The sequence below is a fragment of the Lates calcarifer genome, linkage group LG17 (genome assembly GCF_001640805.2).
Source record: "Lates calcarifer isolate ASB-BC8 linkage group LG17, TLL_Latcal_v3, whole genome shotgun sequence".
Lineage (NCBI taxonomy): Eukaryota > Metazoa > Chordata > Actinopteri > Centropomidae > Lates > Lates calcarifer.
In genome coordinates this window covers 19,719,076-19,738,600 of record NC_066849.1, presented here as the reverse complement: position 1 = coordinate 19,738,600, position 19,525 = coordinate 19,719,076, and the positions used below count along the sequence as shown (strand labels likewise).

General features: G+C 41.7%; 1 protein-coding gene across 3 annotated transcripts in view; it reads right to left on the bottom strand.

The window, feature by feature from the left end:
- Positions 1-605: 605 nt before the first annotated feature.
- adamts10 (ADAM metallopeptidase with thrombospondin type 1 motif, 10) overlaps positions 606-19,525 on the bottom strand; it is a 50,152-nt gene continuing 31,232 nt past the window's right edge. For 2 of the 3 annotated variants that reach the window (XM_018695847.2, XM_018695856.2), the window contains 11 exons: positions 16,536-16,669; positions 13,714-13,837; positions 9,847-9,927; positions 8,518-8,681; positions 8,266-8,392; positions 7,037-7,166; positions 6,453-6,657; positions 5,453-5,629; positions 5,156-5,321; positions 4,445-4,498; positions 606-4,348 (listed from right to left, as the gene is read on the bottom strand). In XM_018695847.2, coding sequence (XP_018551363.1) covers positions 4,239-4,348; positions 4,445-4,498; positions 5,156-5,321; positions 5,453-5,629; positions 6,453-6,657; positions 7,037-7,166; positions 8,266-8,392; positions 8,518-8,681; positions 9,847-9,927; positions 13,714-13,837; positions 16,536-16,669 — 1,472 coding nt within the window. In that variant the 3' untranslated portion in view covers positions 606-4,238. The remainder of the gene's footprint in view (positions 4,349-4,444; positions 4,499-5,155; positions 5,322-5,452; positions 5,630-6,452; positions 6,658-7,036; positions 7,167-8,265; positions 8,393-8,517; positions 8,682-9,846; positions 9,928-13,713; positions 13,838-16,535; positions 16,670-19,525) is intronic. The other variant, XM_018695864.2, reaches the window with a different exon arrangement.

Here is a 19,525-nt window from a genome sequence, read left to right as displayed (position 1 = left end):
AGTCCAGACTGTTTTCGTTTGTCATTTGTTGATCCCACATGCTGTCCGGGAGTGTCCCTCTCTGTCTTAGTAATCTCTTGCAGACACCTTTAACACCCTAACACGTCTCACTAACACTTAGTGAGCACATCTTTATCTGATCTCCCTCCACATTGTCTTACTGAACTGATTTAGCACCTACTTCAAGGCCCCACTCCATCTACACAGGAGGAAGAACCCCCCAAAAAGGCACATCTCTGTATGGTCTTTTTGTGGTTGCTTCATGTTTCTTTGTCACCTTTTTAAAGCTTTGTGGTTATAAAAAAGCACAAATAGATGGCACTGGCTAGAAGAGAACAAATCTAGTGTTATTTTTAGAACTGACCCTTTCTTTCACTTTTGCAGTTTGTCATGAAGCCCACACTGATGACTCAGACGTCCTCCTGACAAAAGAAAGAAGTTGTTCTTCAATTTTTCCATGAAAGTTGTCTGATCCAGAAACAGACGACCGTCACTGATGATTTCAACCTCTGTGAAAAAAATGTGCTGTTTTAGACCAAGTACAGAAAACTATTTGTAGCACAGACATAAATATAAGTGTAATAAAGGATGCTGAGGACAGAAAGTTCAAATGACCAAGCCCCATTTCTTAAAATCAACAATGCACCATGTTTAATCAATTTAATATTTCCTTTTAAAAAGACATACATGGGGGACAAGTGGATTCATCTTCTATAGTATTGAACAACATACAGTACATGTCATGTTACAATTAGCATGTGAAAAACAAACAAAAGTTACCGGTACTGTCCCTCTTATTTACTCAAACAAAAACAGGTTCACTACTCAGTGTGAACCTTTATTATAGGCCCAGGTAGACACAGAGAAAATAAAATGCCTTTCAGACACTGAAACAGGACAATTTCCGGCAATTATTCTTTGAAACAGCTTCTGAAACGTTGAATGTCCGACAGTATGTGCAACTGAAAATGTTATAAATAGTATTTTCCACCTTTTCTGTCCTGAATAATTGCAGGGAGGCTGTACACTCTGACTGTATATGACTTAACTGTACTAAATTACACATAAAATGTTTGTTTATACGCACCACATGGATGAATTAGCAGAGATGGCCCAAGCTAGACATGATCTGATAACCACAAATTTGGTTTAGTGCCCCCACAGTTTTTCTAACTTAACTTGGAAATTCTTTTGTATGATAAAGTATTTGTCATATCATAATCCCAAAATCTGTTTTGTGGGCTTTATTGAGGAGCACTTTCAGCCACTTTAATTGAGTCAGGGAGTGTAAATTATGAAAAAAATGAGCAGACAAACCCAAAGAGGGCCCCTGGTGGGTGAGGGGTCCCGAAGCAGCTGCAGTCTTAACATCTCAGGTCAGCTCTGCAGATTGGTATCATTACAAAAGGCTCAAACTGACTTCTAAACAATTCAACTGTTAAAACTCAGAAACAAAGACAACAACAGTGAACTAATAGCACCAATCCAAACCAAAGCACCACAAGAAAAAACCAGGAACAACATTGCAGCTAATCCCCAAAAAGACACGCTGTAGCTTCCTCTCTTGACAATGAATTCATGTGACATTTAGTGGAGCTGCTTTCAGCGGTGATCAGTGTGAACGTTTGTGAAGAGTCCGGCCACAGCGGACTTCAGAGCACAGTGGATATTGCAGTGATGCTGTCAGACCTGATGACTAATCTGAGACTGAGGCAGCACTTCTAAAGATATCGTCTGCAGGATGGAGAAACAGCTGAAACTGCATCTCTAAAAATGTGTGAATAAAACTCTTCAATGAAATTGTTACTTCACAACTTTGGGTCAGGTGACATCCTTCCTGCACGAGAGCAGGCAAATAGTGACATTTTTAGTCACATAATGACATCACTGTCTTCAAAAGGAAAAAAAGCAGAGTTGGATTCACACAGAAAAAGCCTGTTTGTAAACTGAGGAAGAACATCTGCCCCAAACAGCTGTGCACTACTAATATATCAAATGACAATGTGAGAACTATGTGATAATACGACAGGGGTCACGACCAACAGGGAACCTAAATGTTCAGCTCTGCTCTGATTTACAGAGCTGAGTTTCAGCTCATTGTTCAGCTGTCCAGCCCACAGCTTCACTGTCTGGTTCACTCTCACCACTCTCAGGTATTCTCAGAGAAAATGCTCTAAAAATCCACTTTACGCTACCTGCTCAGCACAAAACAGCAGATAGACACAGTTAGCGACTAGCTTGTAACATAGTGGAGCATTTAGCGACTGAGGAGCCAGATATTCCCCTAAGGAGCTAAAAGTGAGTGAATACTGGAGGTGGACTCAAACATTACCCTATCAATTTGTTCCCAAACACCTGAGAGACAAATAGATCAGTTTTTTTAGGTTTAACTTTAACGAGATACACTGATCAGCCACAACATGAAAACCACTGACAGAAGTGAATATCATTGATTATCTCGTTTAATACAATGTTCTGCTGGGAAACGTTGAGTCCTGACAAACATCTGAATGTTACTTTGACACATACCACCCACCTAAATATTGATGCAGACCAAGCACACCCACATGGCAACAGCAATCCCTAATGGAATCTCCCACCACACCACAAAACCTGCTCAGAAATGTCTCAAGGAACACGACAAAGAACCCAAGGTGTTGACCCAGCCTCCAAACTCCCTGCATCCCGATCTGATCCAGCATCTGCAGGATGCACTGGAACAAGTCTGATCCACAGAGGCCCCACCCCACAACTCCCTGGACCCAGACACCACAGGACACCCTCAGATGTCCTGTGTGCAGGTGGTTTTAATGTTGCAGCTCTAACTTAGAAGACTGTGTGGCAGAAATCTACTCAGAGCAGTCTGAACAATGGTTTCAGACATCTGAACGATGGTTTCAGACAGCCATGAATGCACCAGATCTGTGCCACAAAGAAATCAGATATTTTATATGTGTGTGTAAATCCATCCTCAGATTAGCACTCTGGCTATAAAACGCTCTTTTGAAAAGCAGCACGGTCACAGGTCTTCACTCCTCCACACTGGGCCTGTTCCTGCTGGCGGAGCTCACTCACTGCGTCTCACTGTGCTCTGAATTTCCACTCACAGTAAAAGTTACTAGCACTGGCGAGTGAGTGGTAACATGTGGCAAAAATAAAACCCCCTCCAAAAAAAAAAAAAAAATCAACAGCAAGGCCCGTGCTGACTTTTTGAAGACTTTACACTACAGTCCGGAGCCACAGCACAATTTAACATCCTGTTATGTGAAAATGTCTTTGAGTGAAGTGAGCACGGGCTCTGCTCACCTTACTGAAGTCAGTGTGCGGCGTGAAGTGCTGGTTTACTGCAGAGGTGATAACATGTAAGCAAACTAACCCAAATGGCAAGACTAAGGCAGGATCACTGCAGTAAGACAAATATAGCTTCCATGGAGACATCAAGTCAAATCACATCAAAAACAAACATAACATACACAAGTCCTCTGACTGCTGACACTTTGTGCAAATCAAATTCTGCTCATACTTCAGCTGAATAACAGCGAGGACTCTGCGAATACGATGATACGGAACAAAGCAATAGCAGAAAACAACAACGCGGTCAAGTAACAACTATCAGATAATATAGAGACAAATCTTTCTTTTCATAATATAAGATATTCCTTTTCATGGGCAAAGATATCTGAAAAATCATTTTCTTTACAAAGTGGATTTTTTTATAACTCATAACTACACAGATATCACCTGTTAACATACAGGTTTAAGAAATTTAAGGCCACTAAAGCAAAGACAAACTCAGAGTACTGCGACCAGTCCTGCGGCCAAAGTGAAATATAAGTAGCACCAAAATATTACAACAGAGGGATAGTTAAGAGAGACAGAGAGAGAGGGGGTTCGTCCTAAAAAGACAATGGAGGAAAGTTACTCTCTCCCTCTCTCTGCCTCTCCAGGTTTCAGCAGCCCTCCCTCCAGTGGAATGTATAATCTCAGCTCAGGCTGTTTTGGCCCAGCTCAGCCCAGAGAGGCGTCTGGTCTGGTCTCGATTCTGGCTGGAAAAAGGTCCCTCTTTACCAGTCACGGAACCAGGTGTCAGTCTGACAGCATCCTGGTTAGATCTCACACTCCTCTGTCAGAGGTAGCGTGAGGGCTGCTGTTACCGCGGCTCAGTGGGAGGGTTTTCAGGCTTACTGTGTGTGAGTGTGTACAGGACCCAAAGATGGATGCTGCGTGTTTTCATGGTGTCAGTGTCCCTGGCAGGTCTTGCAGCACATTTGTCTGAAGTATGGCCGGCTGCAGAACTTGAACCTGAGCACCAGGGGGCAGTAGGCCACAGTGTTCACATCTTTACACTCTGCAGGGGGAGACACACGTGTAACAGCTTAATTAGAGTGACATGTTTTTGGATCTTTCAGAAACACTTCAGTCAAAATATCAAGAAATTAGTCACCTTTATCAACCTTTATACTACTTAAACGGAATGAGAGATCCTCTGACGTATAGCCTGTGGATTAAAGAGTTCATTTACTTCTTGATGCTTGAGAAAATCAAGTATTTCACATTTTGTGTATAAAATGTGCAAAGCAGAATTTTAAAATGTTTTAATTCTCTTACTATGGGCCAAACTGTAGAATAGCCTCCCCACAAACATCTGCCATGCTCCCTTTTTAACTGTGCGTTTATGTAGTCTGCATCCTGGTCTTAAAAAGATTGATTCCTTTTTATCTATTTATATAATTAGACCCCCCTTTATAGCACTTTAATGCTGTGTTTGCTGAAGTTTAATTTATTCTAAATGTGTTTTAAATATGTGCAGTAAATACATTAATGTGAAATACTCATGGTGTATGAATAGTGCATGCAAATTTGAAAATTATATACTGTATATATTATTATATACATACTTACATAAATGGTAATATAAATAAATTTACTATTATATACTCATAGATAATGAATGGTATCATAATAATGTGTAGATGCATGTGTGTATATGACATCCAGTTCATAATAATTTCACTTAATACCTCAGAAATGAACATTTTAGACTAAAAATGTTCAACAAAGTAGGGGATTTAAAAATCTAAATCTTAATTGTGGGAAGTCTTCCTGTATATTGCTTTTTCTGTGAAACAACGAGGACTGGTCTTTGACCTCTGACCTTCAGGGTTGTCTGTACTGATGGGCAGACTGAGGTCACATTTGCTCTTGCACTGCTGCATGGCTGCTGGTCTCTGATGATCCAGACACTCAGTAGAGGGCTGGCCAGTGTGGGTCAGACACTGAACTGAACGCATCTCCTGACCCAGACCACACTTGGCAGAACACTGCGACACAAAAACACACACGACATGCAGATATTTGAACTGGACACTGCATGTAAATACGACGCACTTGTCTAAAAATCTCCCAGAATAACCATGAAATGAACCAAGAATAAACCAAAAGCCTGTCTCACCTCCCCCCAGGGACCCGTCACCCACTGAGGGGGAGGGCAGCGCTGCAGGTTACAGCGCACCCTGGAGGTGGGCCGGCCATGCTTGGGGCACTTGGACTCTGGCAGCGTGTCACCGCTCTCCCCACTCTTACACAAGACCACACGATGCCTGTAGCCAGGACCACAACTGGGTGTACACTGCAGACAGAGTGGGAGATGGAAGAAAGAGGGAGGAAAAAACAAGAAAGGGAAAACATCAGGTGGGAGGGCAGGGAGACAGAGGCGATGGGAGGGTGCAGCAGGGGGGTCAATGCGGTCACAAGCATGCAAAAAGAAATCATCCTAATCCAATCAGCAGAGGGCAGCAGCTGTGTAAGAGACAAAGTCAAGAGCCTGCTAAGTTCCTGTAAATCAGCTGGACATAATTCCTGTCCTGCATGTGCCATTGCTACACTACACAAGACGTCAGAGAAAAGTTGAACACTGTAGCACTTCTGACACCCTTTAATTTGGTTTCAATTCATCCTGAACTGTGAGAACACGGTTTAGCTCCAGGAACAAAGCAGGCTATGAAGTGATTTTTCAGCCTGCTGTAGTTAAACACAAGAAAGAGTCGACAAGATGTGGCTTACAGTGTTGTTCTACCAAAGTATAGCTACACTGGAGGAGGAAAAACTCCCTCAGACTGCTCAAACTAATGGTTAGAATTAAAAATAGGTCAGGGGATTCCCGCATGACAAGTTTAAAAGTATGTATTCATGACTGAAACAACATGTTCAATGTGATGTATTTGTCTGCTCCTTGTCTCTGTTGTGTATTTCATGGTTAAGGTACTCTTGCTTTCCCCTGGCAGACGTTTGGGTTTGTAAGGTTCATCTGGAAAAGAAACTACTGCTTCATCTGAGAGGAATTTTTCAGGAAACTCAAGTATTGGTTCATATTTATCTCGGAGTTGACTAAAAACATTTTAAGAGCGCATGTGGAACACATGCATGATGGGAGACCTCTGACGTCTGCCTACCTCTGACCAGTCCAGGGCCAGCCATTCAGGGGGGCAGCTGTGGTTGCTGCAGGGCTCAGTGAGTGAGGGGCGTGGGGGAGAACAGGCTGAGTCATCAAGGACTTTCTCCTCTGTCACAGAGATCCTCCTTTTACATAAAACCTCCCGAGTCCGCAGGCCACCGTTACAGCTGCGACTGCACTCCGACCACTCTCCTGTCCACCAGCTACAAGCAGAGAAGAGCTTAGTTTGTTTTAAGTCAGTTGTGTATTCTAGGATTGACACACTGCAGAAAGAAATTATACTGTAGAAAAAGGAATAACAGGTCTGAATAACTGTGCCCACATGATAGTAAAATTTGTGCCTATACAGATCAGACAACATGACAATTGCAATACACACACACACGTGCAAATGTGCACAAACCAACCTGAAAATAAAACAAGAAATGAGTCTTTTAGTCTCTTTATTACTGACAAAGTTTGATCATAGCAGGGAATCTGAACTACAGTTGCAGTGATACACATAAATCATATCCATTCAGATACCATTATACTGTCAGTAAAATACAGTACATGTGTATTCCACGTGAAGAGATAACTCACGTTGGGGAGCACGGCTCAGTATTGCAGGATCTCCTCTTCTCTTTTGGTTTGCTCTTCTTGTCACAGAAGTGGTTGTAGACGACTGAATGATCCGACTGCTTCCTACACACCACCTGCTGGATCTGTGCACCTGACGGGTGAGACGACCCGCGACATTAATGTTATAAAAGTAAGTCTGCTACTAGTGACGGCAACATATAAGGCCAACACACACATAGTCACATCAAACACTAATCCATTGTTATCTATGTAATCCCACACAATAAAGCATGATTGGTACATTAAAGCGACTGTACCATGACTACTTCTTCTGTCTGTATGATGCTGCTGATCTGTGATTCTCTTGACCCAAGGTAAAGGCAGAGCCCTGCTTATTTAAAACTGCTAATTACAACATGTATGTACCTTACTGGGGATTCTAGCTCCTTCTACAGCCCAACTACAGCTATGGCAAGACATTTATGAAAATCTAACAAGGTCCTAAACGGCTGAAGCTAGCATACAGGCATGGAAAACTACTTGAGTCTATGTTTTCAGTGTGCTAAAATTTGATTTAATTAAGATTTTTAAAAAGAACAAAAAATAAATACAATTAACAGAAGTATGTCCACTAAAAATGGTAAACTAAATGCTTTTCATTCATGTCGTCTGCTCCACATAACGGCAAGAATTTATTTCTCAAAGGGGACAATTAGCTCTTATCAGGTGCAGCAACATGGATCATTAACTCACAAAGGCCACAGAGGAAAAAGGAGATTGGCTGTGTGGATATCTCCAAAACATCAGAGCTGCTCAAACGCCTCTGGCTTCAACATGGACTCTGCAAATGCTCTGGTCCCATGGTGGTTTCTCTGGGTCAGTGCTATTCCACAGAAGGGGTTTGTACTGTGTTTTTATGGACCACTGTATGTGTGTGTTAGTCCTTTGTAATCTAGCAAAAATGACCCAAAAGTTCATCTAGTGTGTTATAAATCCATTCACACAATCACATCATTGAGAATAACCACACATTTTGGTGGAAAAACCCTTGTCCACCGGAGGTAAACCATAAAATTTTAGGGTTCAGACTTGGTTTTTGCTTAATGTGAGGGTTAGGATTGGGGTTAGGCATGTAGTGGTTATGGTTATGGTGATGGTTTTGGTGAGGGCAACTCTTCAGGGAATTCACTGAGTCTATGCAAGGTCCTCTTAAATGACAACAGTTTGTTGGTGCGTTGTTGTGTTTCTACCTCCAGCGCAGAGAGCTGAGCAGCGTGACCAGGAGGTGTAGTGCCAGGCAAAGCCGCTCAGTGGATCCCTGGTGAGTGGGGGGTTGAAACGATAGTGGATCCCTGGGTTCTCCTCCCTCACCAGCACCTACACATACGTACGACCAAACATTTAACTGTAAAAGATTATGAAAACTTTACGAAAATTTTAAAAACCTTTTTTTTGGGGGGCGGTCTTTTGACTTAAAAAAAACACTGTACTTCTGTTCTTACCATGACAATAAGGGTCATGTTTGTTGGCCCCAGAGCTTCAAGAGTTTCTGGTCCGTCAGTGGGCCGCCTGTAGTGGAAGATGGTACCGGCGATATCGAACCTGCGTGGCGTGTCAATGGTCAACTTCCCATTGATAAAATACTGGTCACCTTTACTCTTCAGCACTGGGACACACAGGAAATGGACAATGAATGAAGATGATCAAGTAAAAGGCTCAAATAAAATGCATTATTACCTTTTTTTTTCTTACAAAGGAATAAACCAACAGATTGTGAAATGTAGTTACTTCAAAAAAGGACAGACACATTTGCAGTTTCAAGCTTCCGATTTTTCTTTAAAACTATCAGGCTAATAAATACCAGGTGTGCATCATTTAGGCTGATGTTCACAGGCCTAAACTGTTTAAAAGCTAGAACATCAACACATGTCAGCACCCCTCTGAGAAATATTTAGCCTAGCTGGCACAAACACTGGAAGCGGGGGAAACAAGTATCCTGCATGCTCCAGTATCCTGAGAAAGTATCAGGATCAGTATGTTCAACAGCTTCAAAACTTTCTTAGTTACATTTTTTATCTTGTTAACTGGCAAGCTAGTAAGCAATTCATCCAAAAGTCAGCTTGGTGTGATTTAGAGTTGTGTAACTGTGCAAAAACAGCAATGTTACTACCTCTGAGAATTTCCTTTTACTCAGACAGGGGAACAATCTTGTATTATTCCAAGATGATTACCACCATTGCTAACCTTGTAGTCACACCATTTTAATTCCTTTAGCTACTCTTGTTGTGTCCCATTGTAGTGTGAAGCTCCTTTTAAATTAGCTGAACTGATTGCATTTTATTTCTACGTGACTGCCAGTGGCTTCGCAGCTATTTTGCTACTTGTTTGTAGACTCTGTTATAGTTGTTTTTACCAAGAGGGAAATATATAATATATAGGTATATATACCTACATATATCTCAGACTCTTAATCACAATTATGAAGGTGACTTTTTCCAACTTTCCTGCACATGATAGAGCTTTTTCATGGTAGACAGTAAGTCATAACGGTGTGTCAGTAAGCCAGCATGCACAACCCCAGGACCCTGAAACCAAAGCATCTGTGCACCTGTGCTACTCCTGCTATAAAAGTCTGGTGTGTAAAAATATTAAACTGACATTAATCTACTCATCAAATTTTTGGTAAGACAACAAATTCCCCAAACTGTAGGAGTATTCCAGAGTAGTTAGTATAGTAGCAGCTTTGTGGTTCCTGTCATAGGTTTCATATAACTTCACCTATTTCCCTTGAAAGGCAATTATACTCAAAGTTAGCTTCAATATCATCTTACCAAGGTAGTTGAGGGAGATGTTGAGCTCTTGTATGTGGATGAACACTGATCCTTTGGGAACTCTGACCACTTCTTCATAACCTGAGACACACACAAACCCACACAATCTCAAAAAATGAAAGCAAGGTGAAGGAGGTTTATTCACAGGGGATCAGGGGAGCGACTCATAAGTAGTGTTTAGCTCTGTGGGACGCCAATGGACTAAGCAGAGGCTTCAGATTCCAGTTGCATTCCTGGGCAGCCGGCCTCAGCTGCTCGGCTCGGCTCTTTGCTAGAGAGCGAAAACTATGCCAAGAGCCGGCTTCTCCTCTCTTCTACTTCTCTCCATTCCCTCCATCTGTTTTGGACTCTTGTCCCTTTTCTTGCCCCGCCTTGCTCTACTTTCTTCAGCTCCGTGCAGCCCTGTAAATAACTTCAGCCTCACCAGACGAAGAGGGAATAAATAAAAGAAAAAACAAAAACGGAGGAATAAAATAATTCCTTCCAGAGCTTTGACCAAAGGAGGATAGGAAAGGCTTGGCTCGTGACCTCTCTGTGGAGCTCTGAGAGGTCTGACTGACCCTGTTCTAGGTTTCTAGATGGAGGCGTGGAAGATTAGAGAGACAGAGTTTGAGGTTTTTGGCTTCAGAGAGAGACACACAGAGAGAGAGAGCAAAAGTGTCAGTGTGAGGTTCCTCTGTTAACAATCAGAGGACCTGTGTTGTTAACAGAGCAAAGGAGCTGTAAACCCCCAGCCCATGACACTTCGGTAACCCCTCACTGCCTACCAGGGCCACAGGTTGGACAGATGGAAAGAGACTTAAAGGCACATTATTGCATCTAAGCTGAGAGAACACAGTAAGAATTAAATAACACGGCATCTTTAAGAAACTTCTCTGTAGCTTCAATAGTTTGGCTGAATCATAAAACACTCTGTGCATGCTAAGGACAATGTTATTAGTCAAGTATAGTAACAGAGCTGAAGATAAAAGGTTTCTAAAGGGGTGATATATATCAGTACTGTTGTGTCTCTCTGCATGAGCTTTTACTCAGGTCTGCATTTCTGCCGTCGGTGCCGGCAGACAGACCATATTTAAATCACCGAAGCAGAGAGGAGAGGAGCAAGGTAAAGGCTTTAGGAGTTCAGAGAAACCAAAAACTTGCTGTCGACATGACTGAGTGATTCTGCCAGTCATTAATCTGCCTGTGGCCAGAATAAGCTTTCAGTCCTGGGCCTGGAGTTTAGGTTTGGTCAGAGATGAGACCAGGCTACACGGTAGCTGACTATAAGTCAACAGAGTATAAAATCAAGTGAAATAAACTCAAGTGAACTCAGTTTACTGAAGCTTTTTTTGGCAAAAACGATTTTAAAAATTATATATGTGCTACATTCAATTAGTCAATTAGTTGATCGACAGAAATTGTTGTTTGATAACTGGTTGATAATTTTTTAAGCAGTGCCAAACATTTGACGGATGCAAGTGTGAATTTGCTACTTTGATTATAGTAAATGGAGTTTTTGATACAAGAAGTCATTTGATATCAGTTTTTCTTCAAGACCGTGTGATGCCATCTTTTGCTTTTTCCCTGATGTGATTAATTAACTTTAAAAAAAGCAAATTAATAAATAATGAAAAGAATTGTTTGCTGCAGCTCTCTTATAAACTATATGCTACCATCTTTGTCTTTGTCTTTACCCTCATCAAACATGGGGTGATCTGGAACCAGGCCTTATCATCCAACATCAGTGTTGGATCTCGCTAATCCTTTGAACGGGAGTAACTCCTTGCAAACAGGGTCCAGAATCCTTTGGAAACCCAGAGACCAGAAACTGTTATAGCAGCTCTATAAATAACATAATTGATTTTTGCTTGCACTGGTGGTGACCAACTACTGAAATATATTCTGGGACTGCAGCTGGTTAAAGGGGTACTTTTTTACATATAAAGATCAGTTTATTTGTCATGAACAGTACTTCTTCGTCTCTGAAAACAGATGTGAAATGTCCTCTGTGGCTCTGGAGGGACGTTTATAAAGTCTTAGAAAATAACCCTGTTGATGGTGTCTCGGCTTTGGCTTAGAGACACATTTTAAACAAAAAAAGCCTGCGTTACAAACTGCAGACGTGGAGGTAGAAAGACATAGGCCATAAGGTTTGAGACATAGGGAGCCAATAATTTTTAAGTTTGACCCATACTAAGAAATAAAAGTCAAGAACTATCGACTTCTGCAACATCTCTTTTATCAACTCTTTTTTTAAACTAGACTCTCACAATCCTCCCAAACTGATGAAAGTACTATACTAAAATCACTGAAGCACCCCTTTAATAACAGCCCAGAGCACAGACACCATCCCCAGATCACGAAACACATGACCAAACAACCTACACTTCGACCTCAGCCTCACTAAACCTAATTTTTTTCAGTCCAGTGATAATGTCAGATATTTTGAGGCTGGCTGAGACCTCAGCTGGGGTTGACAGACTGGCCTGGTCACTGTGGTCCAAAGCATGGCCGCCTGCTCAGGGTGTGTCCCCTCTGAGGAATCCTGGAAGGGGGTGAGTGGTGTTGACAGTTGGGTGAGAGACTCTGGAGTTGGTGGTGTGGTGAGAAATGTAACCCAGAATAGATACGACGGCAGCCGGACCTCAAGCCACACTGGTCGGACCTCACCTAAATCTGTCTGCCACGTGTCCCTGGGTGGCTGGTGGATAAATATATGTACACATATACAGTTTATGGTATGTATAAGCATATATTTATGTGCACTTCATTGTGTTCTGGCTTCAAGGAGTTTTTCTTTTTGTTTGTAGAAGTCTTGGGTTTGCTCAGGAATCGATATCTGTATGTGATATTGAGCTGTCTTGACTAGCTTTATGTGTTTGTTTATATAAATGTTAATTAGTTTTATCTTAATCCACAGATTTGTGGACCTTTGTCTAGAAGTGTATATAATATTCCCATTCCATTATTTCAAATATAAATATCCTGAATAAATATAATACATGGTTTGGCTCTGAAGTGGTCTCTCTGACAGGCACACCGGTAGCTTCCTTGTCCCCAAGACTTTTTTTTTTTTTTTTTTTTTGGTGTTCCTCAAGGGTCAATTCTGGGTCCTTTTCTCTGTTTACTTGCTTCCCCGTTGTTACATAATTAGCAGCCATAACATATAATTTCATTTGTATGCAGATGATACACATGTATATCTTACACTAATTTACTGACTTTGTTGAATAGAAATTCTAATTTGTCCCTCTGTGGTCCTGAAAAAAAAACTGCTTGATGTATACATGATGGTGGAAAAGACTTGTGACTGTTATTATTTATAATGCCAACTTTAAATCTGGGCTGCATCAATTCTAAACTGTATATACACATCACTTATCTTTAAACATTCATCAGAAAAACCCAGAGTAAAACAGGTGCTGAGATAAATGACTGTTCTGCAGCCTACGTGGAGTTTTGTTGGCTTTATCAAATAAATAACTGTGACAGTATACTGCCTTGCATGTGAACAGACAATTATATGATACATTTTGAATATCTGGGGTATCCTAACTCGCTTGGCGAGGCAGCCTTCCAAGATGCATTCACAGTCCAAAGTATCAGAATCCAAAGGTTGCATGTGCAAATTTTTTGGCACAGGAGAGCAATTATGTTGCATAACTTCTCATGGTAAATGCCTCCCGTTAACTCAACCTGATTCTCAGAAGAGAGAAGGCATTTCCAATACTGAAGTCATAAAGTAAACCTTGTTTCACCACTAATGAAGACAAGACACATCAAAATCTTCATCTTCATGTGCAGAAATGTCTGTGGCAGCAGCTCTTAAAAGTTAATTTTTACGAGGACCAGGAGAGTGAAAGAGGTGCCTGAGTGTTTGTGTACCTCCTTCAGGCAGGGAGTCGTTGAAGAGTCCCTCCACAGACACGCAGCTGCTCCCGTCTCCCCCACAGATCCGGCAGCGGTCCTCGCGAACGTCTGAGCCGAGGATGCGATCACAGCCTACGTGCTGCGGGAGGGGAAAAATGAATGAGCTGCAGGGTCACTCGGGGTCATGGGTGAAGGGGCACACTCAGTAAGTCGAGAGGTGTCAGAGGCCGGGTTGAGGGATTACCTCTAATGTCTTCCAGACCACTTTTCCAAAACACAGAAATATCAGATGGTAAGTCCAGATGTGCTTTCTGATCCTGTGCAGACATAATGCTCTTAGGTTGCTAAACTCATAGCTGTCGACATAAATAAGTTTCATGATGAGCAAAGCAGGTGGTTTTACTCAAACTCTTTAACAGTGGACCAAACCTAAACAAAAGTGCTAGAAAATGAATGGCAACAGCTCTCATTCTCATATATTCATATGACAGTTGCTTATTGTAGAGAGGGATAATGAGGTTTAAGTTTATTATTACTTTTACGTTGATTAGATCACAGTTCAAAACTAAATCCAGAGTTGAAACTGTGATTCACACCATGGTTATCTGGTGGGTTCAAAATGTGGGTAGTGGCAAGAGGCCCCTCGTCTTTACAAGGAGACAGTGTTTCCCAGAGCTCATTTGGGCAAACAGAGGAATACATAATCCATATAAAACCACAGTGCTGTGAATGTGAATGTTGTCTTGTGCTGTGGGGAATTATGATGGACATTTCTTTACAATTTTTTTCCTCTCTTTTACAGACAAAGTGATTAATTGAAAAAAATAAACAATAACAATTATCATTAGTAGGAACACACGCTTTTATCCAAAGTGACTTACAAGTGGGGGACAACACTAAAGTTTCAGTACAGTAGGAGACCATATAAACATGTACTAAGCCTTATTTCATTGGTTTCATTGGAACCATTTTTTTTGAGGTACTCTAAAATGAAGCCTGTTTCCATTTTTGATGCACAAACCATTTGGTTTGTTTTCCAGATTGAAGGAAATAGTTGGATAAACTGATGATACACAGACCAGTCTTAATCTTAAATGACTTTGCCAAAAAAAATATCAAGAACAAATCTATTTTTGTATTCAGTATAAAGGAATCAGTATAAAAGATGCAAGGATTTAGGTTAATAATTGCTCCAAGGACAGGGCAGAAGAAACTCAAGAGCCTTTGATATTTTATGCAACATCGGAAATGAGTACGCCAAAACTAAGATTAGAAGAGTATATGCGCACCCAGGATGCTGAGCCAGGAACACCATAAAAGATATTTCAAGTTTTATTGTGCCTGCAAGAAACAGACAGACCAACAGCAAAAAACCCTTTTTCAACAAAGTCTAAGTTGAGTTTTTTTCTGATCTGTCCTTTACACTTTACAACTGTGATGGATTAGCAGGTGAAATCCCTGTGAGAGCACGGCCTTCACCTGGACCTGCATGGTCTGCTAATTTCACAAGAGAACAGGTGTTGCTAATGTTTCGTACACTCTATATTTTGTCCAACAGATCCGGGAAAAGTGGCTCTAGCAGACATGCCTTTCGTCTGCATGTTGTGTTCAACTGGACCATCTGTTCCTAGGCCCTTTTACCTCCCCCACTTCTCAACTCCCTCCTTCTGTTTCTTCCTTCTCTCTTATTGTCAGACGCCAACTCCTGAACCAAAGCCAGCATGAGGCTGCAAACAAGAGATAGAGATTTCTCCAGTGTGTTTGAAGTTTTATGTGTGCATAAAATATATGAGAGGTGAGACGATAACGGAGAGGGAGAAGGAGGAAGAGGTGCTGACTGGATAGTAGACAGAAAAACTGAAAGAAAAAGGAAGGGAAAGAGGAAAAAAAATCAAGGGACAGAGTAAGAAAATGAGTGGAGTGGAGAGATGTAGAGAGTCTGAAAGGGAAAGAGGAAAAGAGACAGATAATAAGACCGCAATGAATGAAAGCCAGCCTGCAGTGCAGACAGACTAACAGCTGAGCTGGAGGGTCACTGAGTTCCTACAGAGTAGAACAGAGCAGAGTACAGGGAGAGGAGAGGAGAGAGCAGAGAGGGGATGTTGATAAACAAAATCCTCTTTTTGGATGAGCCCAGAATCTCCAGCCTCCCTCAGCTCCTCAGTCTACCTAAGACACTTCAAATAAAGCAAGGGGGCTGAAAAACAAAATCTTTTGGCAACAACAGCCGGCTGTCCTGAAGTTGTGCCCTCTTAGGTTTTTTTTGTCTTTGTCCACACATCTTTTACTCCCTGTGCAAAGCTTCTACTTAGTTTTTAGAGCAGAACTACATCCAAAAACAACAGATGGGGAATCAACACCAACCACGTAACTGTGCGCTATTACCATTAGTTTTTTTTCCCTTGACAAATGAGCCATGTGGGTGTCAAAATGGGTTCCAGGGACCTGTTGGAGCTCCAGGTGGTCTCCACATCATCAAAATGAACAGCAGTTAGATGTTTTGTTTTCATTAACAGTCGGGATTAAAGAGAAAGCATTGGTAATGGGAATCTAAAACTGCTGCCAAAGTGAGGATCATTTTTCAGTTCAGCAGCTGATAGTGATGATCGTCAGCAGCCTGTGTGTAAACTAGACAGTGGCGGCTGTCCAGAGTCTAGAGAGCGAGTATAAACAATACTATATCAGTTGAAGATGGTCTCGTGTTGATTCTTTATTCTGCTGCTTCAGCTTAAGCTGTCTGCTCACATGCAGATTTACACTATAACAGCTTGTATTTCAATAAAACATCTCCATGTTTGTGTGGAAACAACATAACATATAAAATCTTCTTATCTCACCTTACACTCTCCATTTACGCACACATCCAGAGAGTCATCTCGGCAAGGTGTGCCATCCACCACAGCTGGAGCACGCTCTGTGTAGAAGTTGTAACCTTCTGCCAGACAGTTAAGAGAACAGGGCTTCACCCCACCTGGACACAGAGACACGGTTCAGTAAAGCACGTTGGAAGGAAAAAAAATTGATGTGTAACTGGTTGCAAGACTTCGTTCTGCTGCATGTATCACAACCTAATGAAAGGTGCAGAGTGAAAAGACAGAATAAGAGAGAGAAGACTCTGCAGGGGAGTAGGAAATGTTTTTCAGTGCTGACAACCAGAGAACAAGCTGCTGAATGTGATTAAGTTCCTGCTTCCCCTGAATATGTGCACATAGACGACTAAAGGTCTCAAAAAATATGCCCATTTCAGAAAAATCTGTATTACATTTGCTCTGTAGGAAAATAAATATGATTTTTCTTACTCTCACAGTGGCAAATTATGTTTTCAGGTAATTAATTCAAGCCTCACCAGCAACGAATGACAAATGATGTTCAGTCATTAATCATTAACACTGCTAATGACTGACCTAAGTTTAAACTTGAGCTGCATCTAACCCTAACCCTTTTGTCATAATTAGCAAATTAATTCTTGAGTTATGACCAAAAATGAGTCTTGTGAGGTCACAGTAACCTTGACCTTTGACCTTTAACCACCAAATTCTATTCAACTCATCCCTAAGTCCAAGTGAATGTTTGTGCCAAGTTTGAAGAAATTCCCTCAAGGCATTCTTGAGATATCATGTTCACAGGAATGATGGACAAATGGACTGACAACCTGAAAACAGAATGCCTCAGGCCATAGCTGTCATTTCATCAATGCACAGATTGAAAACAGGCCTATCTCTGGGATTAACACTCCTGCTCAGAAACACAATATCAGGAGTGCTACAGACTAGACCATGAGAGACATTAAACCACTGTGGCATCACATCATTACAGGGACATTTGCACATGATTAACATGCAATACAGTCATGTAAACAGAGCTGTATTACATGAGTGAGTTGTGCAACAGTTATAATAACTGATTATATCTAGTGTAAAGGTGTGCACATGCACGACTACACCCTTTTCATCCTCTTTTGTTTGCTCTCTGCTTCTTTCCCTGCCATGAGACACACACACAGACACACACACACACATACACATAGACACATTTGCTAGAGGTTTTCTCTGGCCAAGTGGTATATATCCTTCATTCATCTGTGCAGCTCGCCAACAGCTCCACTATTTGAGTGGCTGTTGACATCAGTCTGGGCTGTGTTTGTTTGTGCTGGCAGTGCTGAAGCAGGTACAGTATGTACTGGGAAGGAGAGAGCAAGAAAGAAAGAAAGAGAAAGTGAGAGAGAGAGTATGCATTGGCAGGGCTCGCGGACGATAAAGTGGTCAGACCACGGAAAACTACAATTCCCATGGTGCCTAGCTTTGGCAGGGCAATCATGGCTTGCAGCAGGGTGTGCGTATGTGTGTGTGTATTGTAACTTGCAGGGGAGTGTGAAGGTTGAATGTGAAGGCTGTTGGACAGTGAACAGCAATGTGGAGCAGCTTGTTTGAAAAAAAAGAGAAAAAAAAGCTGCTTAAGAACGACAGACCTTTTTTAATGAACTGTCCTTGGCTGTCTGAGCTGAGAGAGAAAGGCTGTCTCTGTTCTCAGTGTCTCAGGACAGAAAGAGAGAGAGCGATTGCATAATGGTGAACTAAATAAAGTCAGAGAAGGAGAGAGGTTTCAGAGAGGCATCCAGAGTAGGGGGGACAAAGAAAAAGGGGGCAGGGAGAAGAAAAGGAAGCTGCTCTTCCCCCAAGTGAGGGGGTAAAAGTGAAAGGAGGAAAGCTGAAATGAGAATTTGAGGAGAATGAGTGGGCTGCAGAGGACAGAAAAGGGGCTGGGCGGTGTGATCTGGCCTTAACGCAGGGCAGAGTCTATGGCACTGTTCCTATTTTAACAGCTGCAAGGGATTTCCATTGTAAAATCAGCTGACTTGATGAAAGGAGCACTTGTTGCCTGAAGTTGGAATTGGCTGGCCGGCCATCTCTGTAAGCCATTATGTTATTGGAGGGCTAGATTAAAGGCAGTTATGTCGTTGAAACTATTTATCTTTCACGTCCAGTGTAGTGCTCATCAGGAGCAAGGAATTCTTGCAAGGCATTGTGGGATGCATGGCTCTCTGCTGCAGCCAGCATCTGCGAGCCAGACAGGCAGAGAGTCTGCCGCTTCGATTCACTTTCTCCTCACTCCACACACGCGCACGCACACACGCACGCCTCCCACCACACACACACACACCACACACACACACACACACACACACACACACACACACACACCCTCCCCTCTGTCTCCTGACTTCTGTTCATCTCCTGTCATCAACTCTTGGCTCATGTCTGTTTGTCCATCTTCACGTGTTCACCGATGATATTATCGTCTCTCTTTCTTTCTACTTTTCTTTAAAAATAAATACATCCAACTTCTTGCCTCGTCTTCTCTTTCAAGGAAATTTTGGCAAACAAGTGGAGCGGCATTGATATATCAAATTATCACAGAGTCACTGAAGACTTTAACTTGTCTGTGGGAGAAAAAACATTTTCCTCTAACTTGCTGTGTGTGGTTTATCCTGTCTGTAAACCTGCAGGTTTGCTGATGGTCATGGTGGAAAAGTGATCCTCTACTTAGAAAGAAGCAAAACCACAATGTGGTGTGTACAAGTAGTTACTGTAATTTTTTTGTTTTGGTTTATACTTTATGTTTTCTCAGCAAAATATAGAAAATACATAAAAAAATAAAAGTACACATTATGCAGAATCTCTGAGAGAGTTATATTGTTAAATCCCATTTGACTGGATTATAATTGATTATATATTAAAGTGTGAGTGGCATTTTAACAATGTAGGTAGTCCAGGTGGGGCTATTATATATGTTTAGGTATTGAACTCTACAGTATTAAACTACCTAA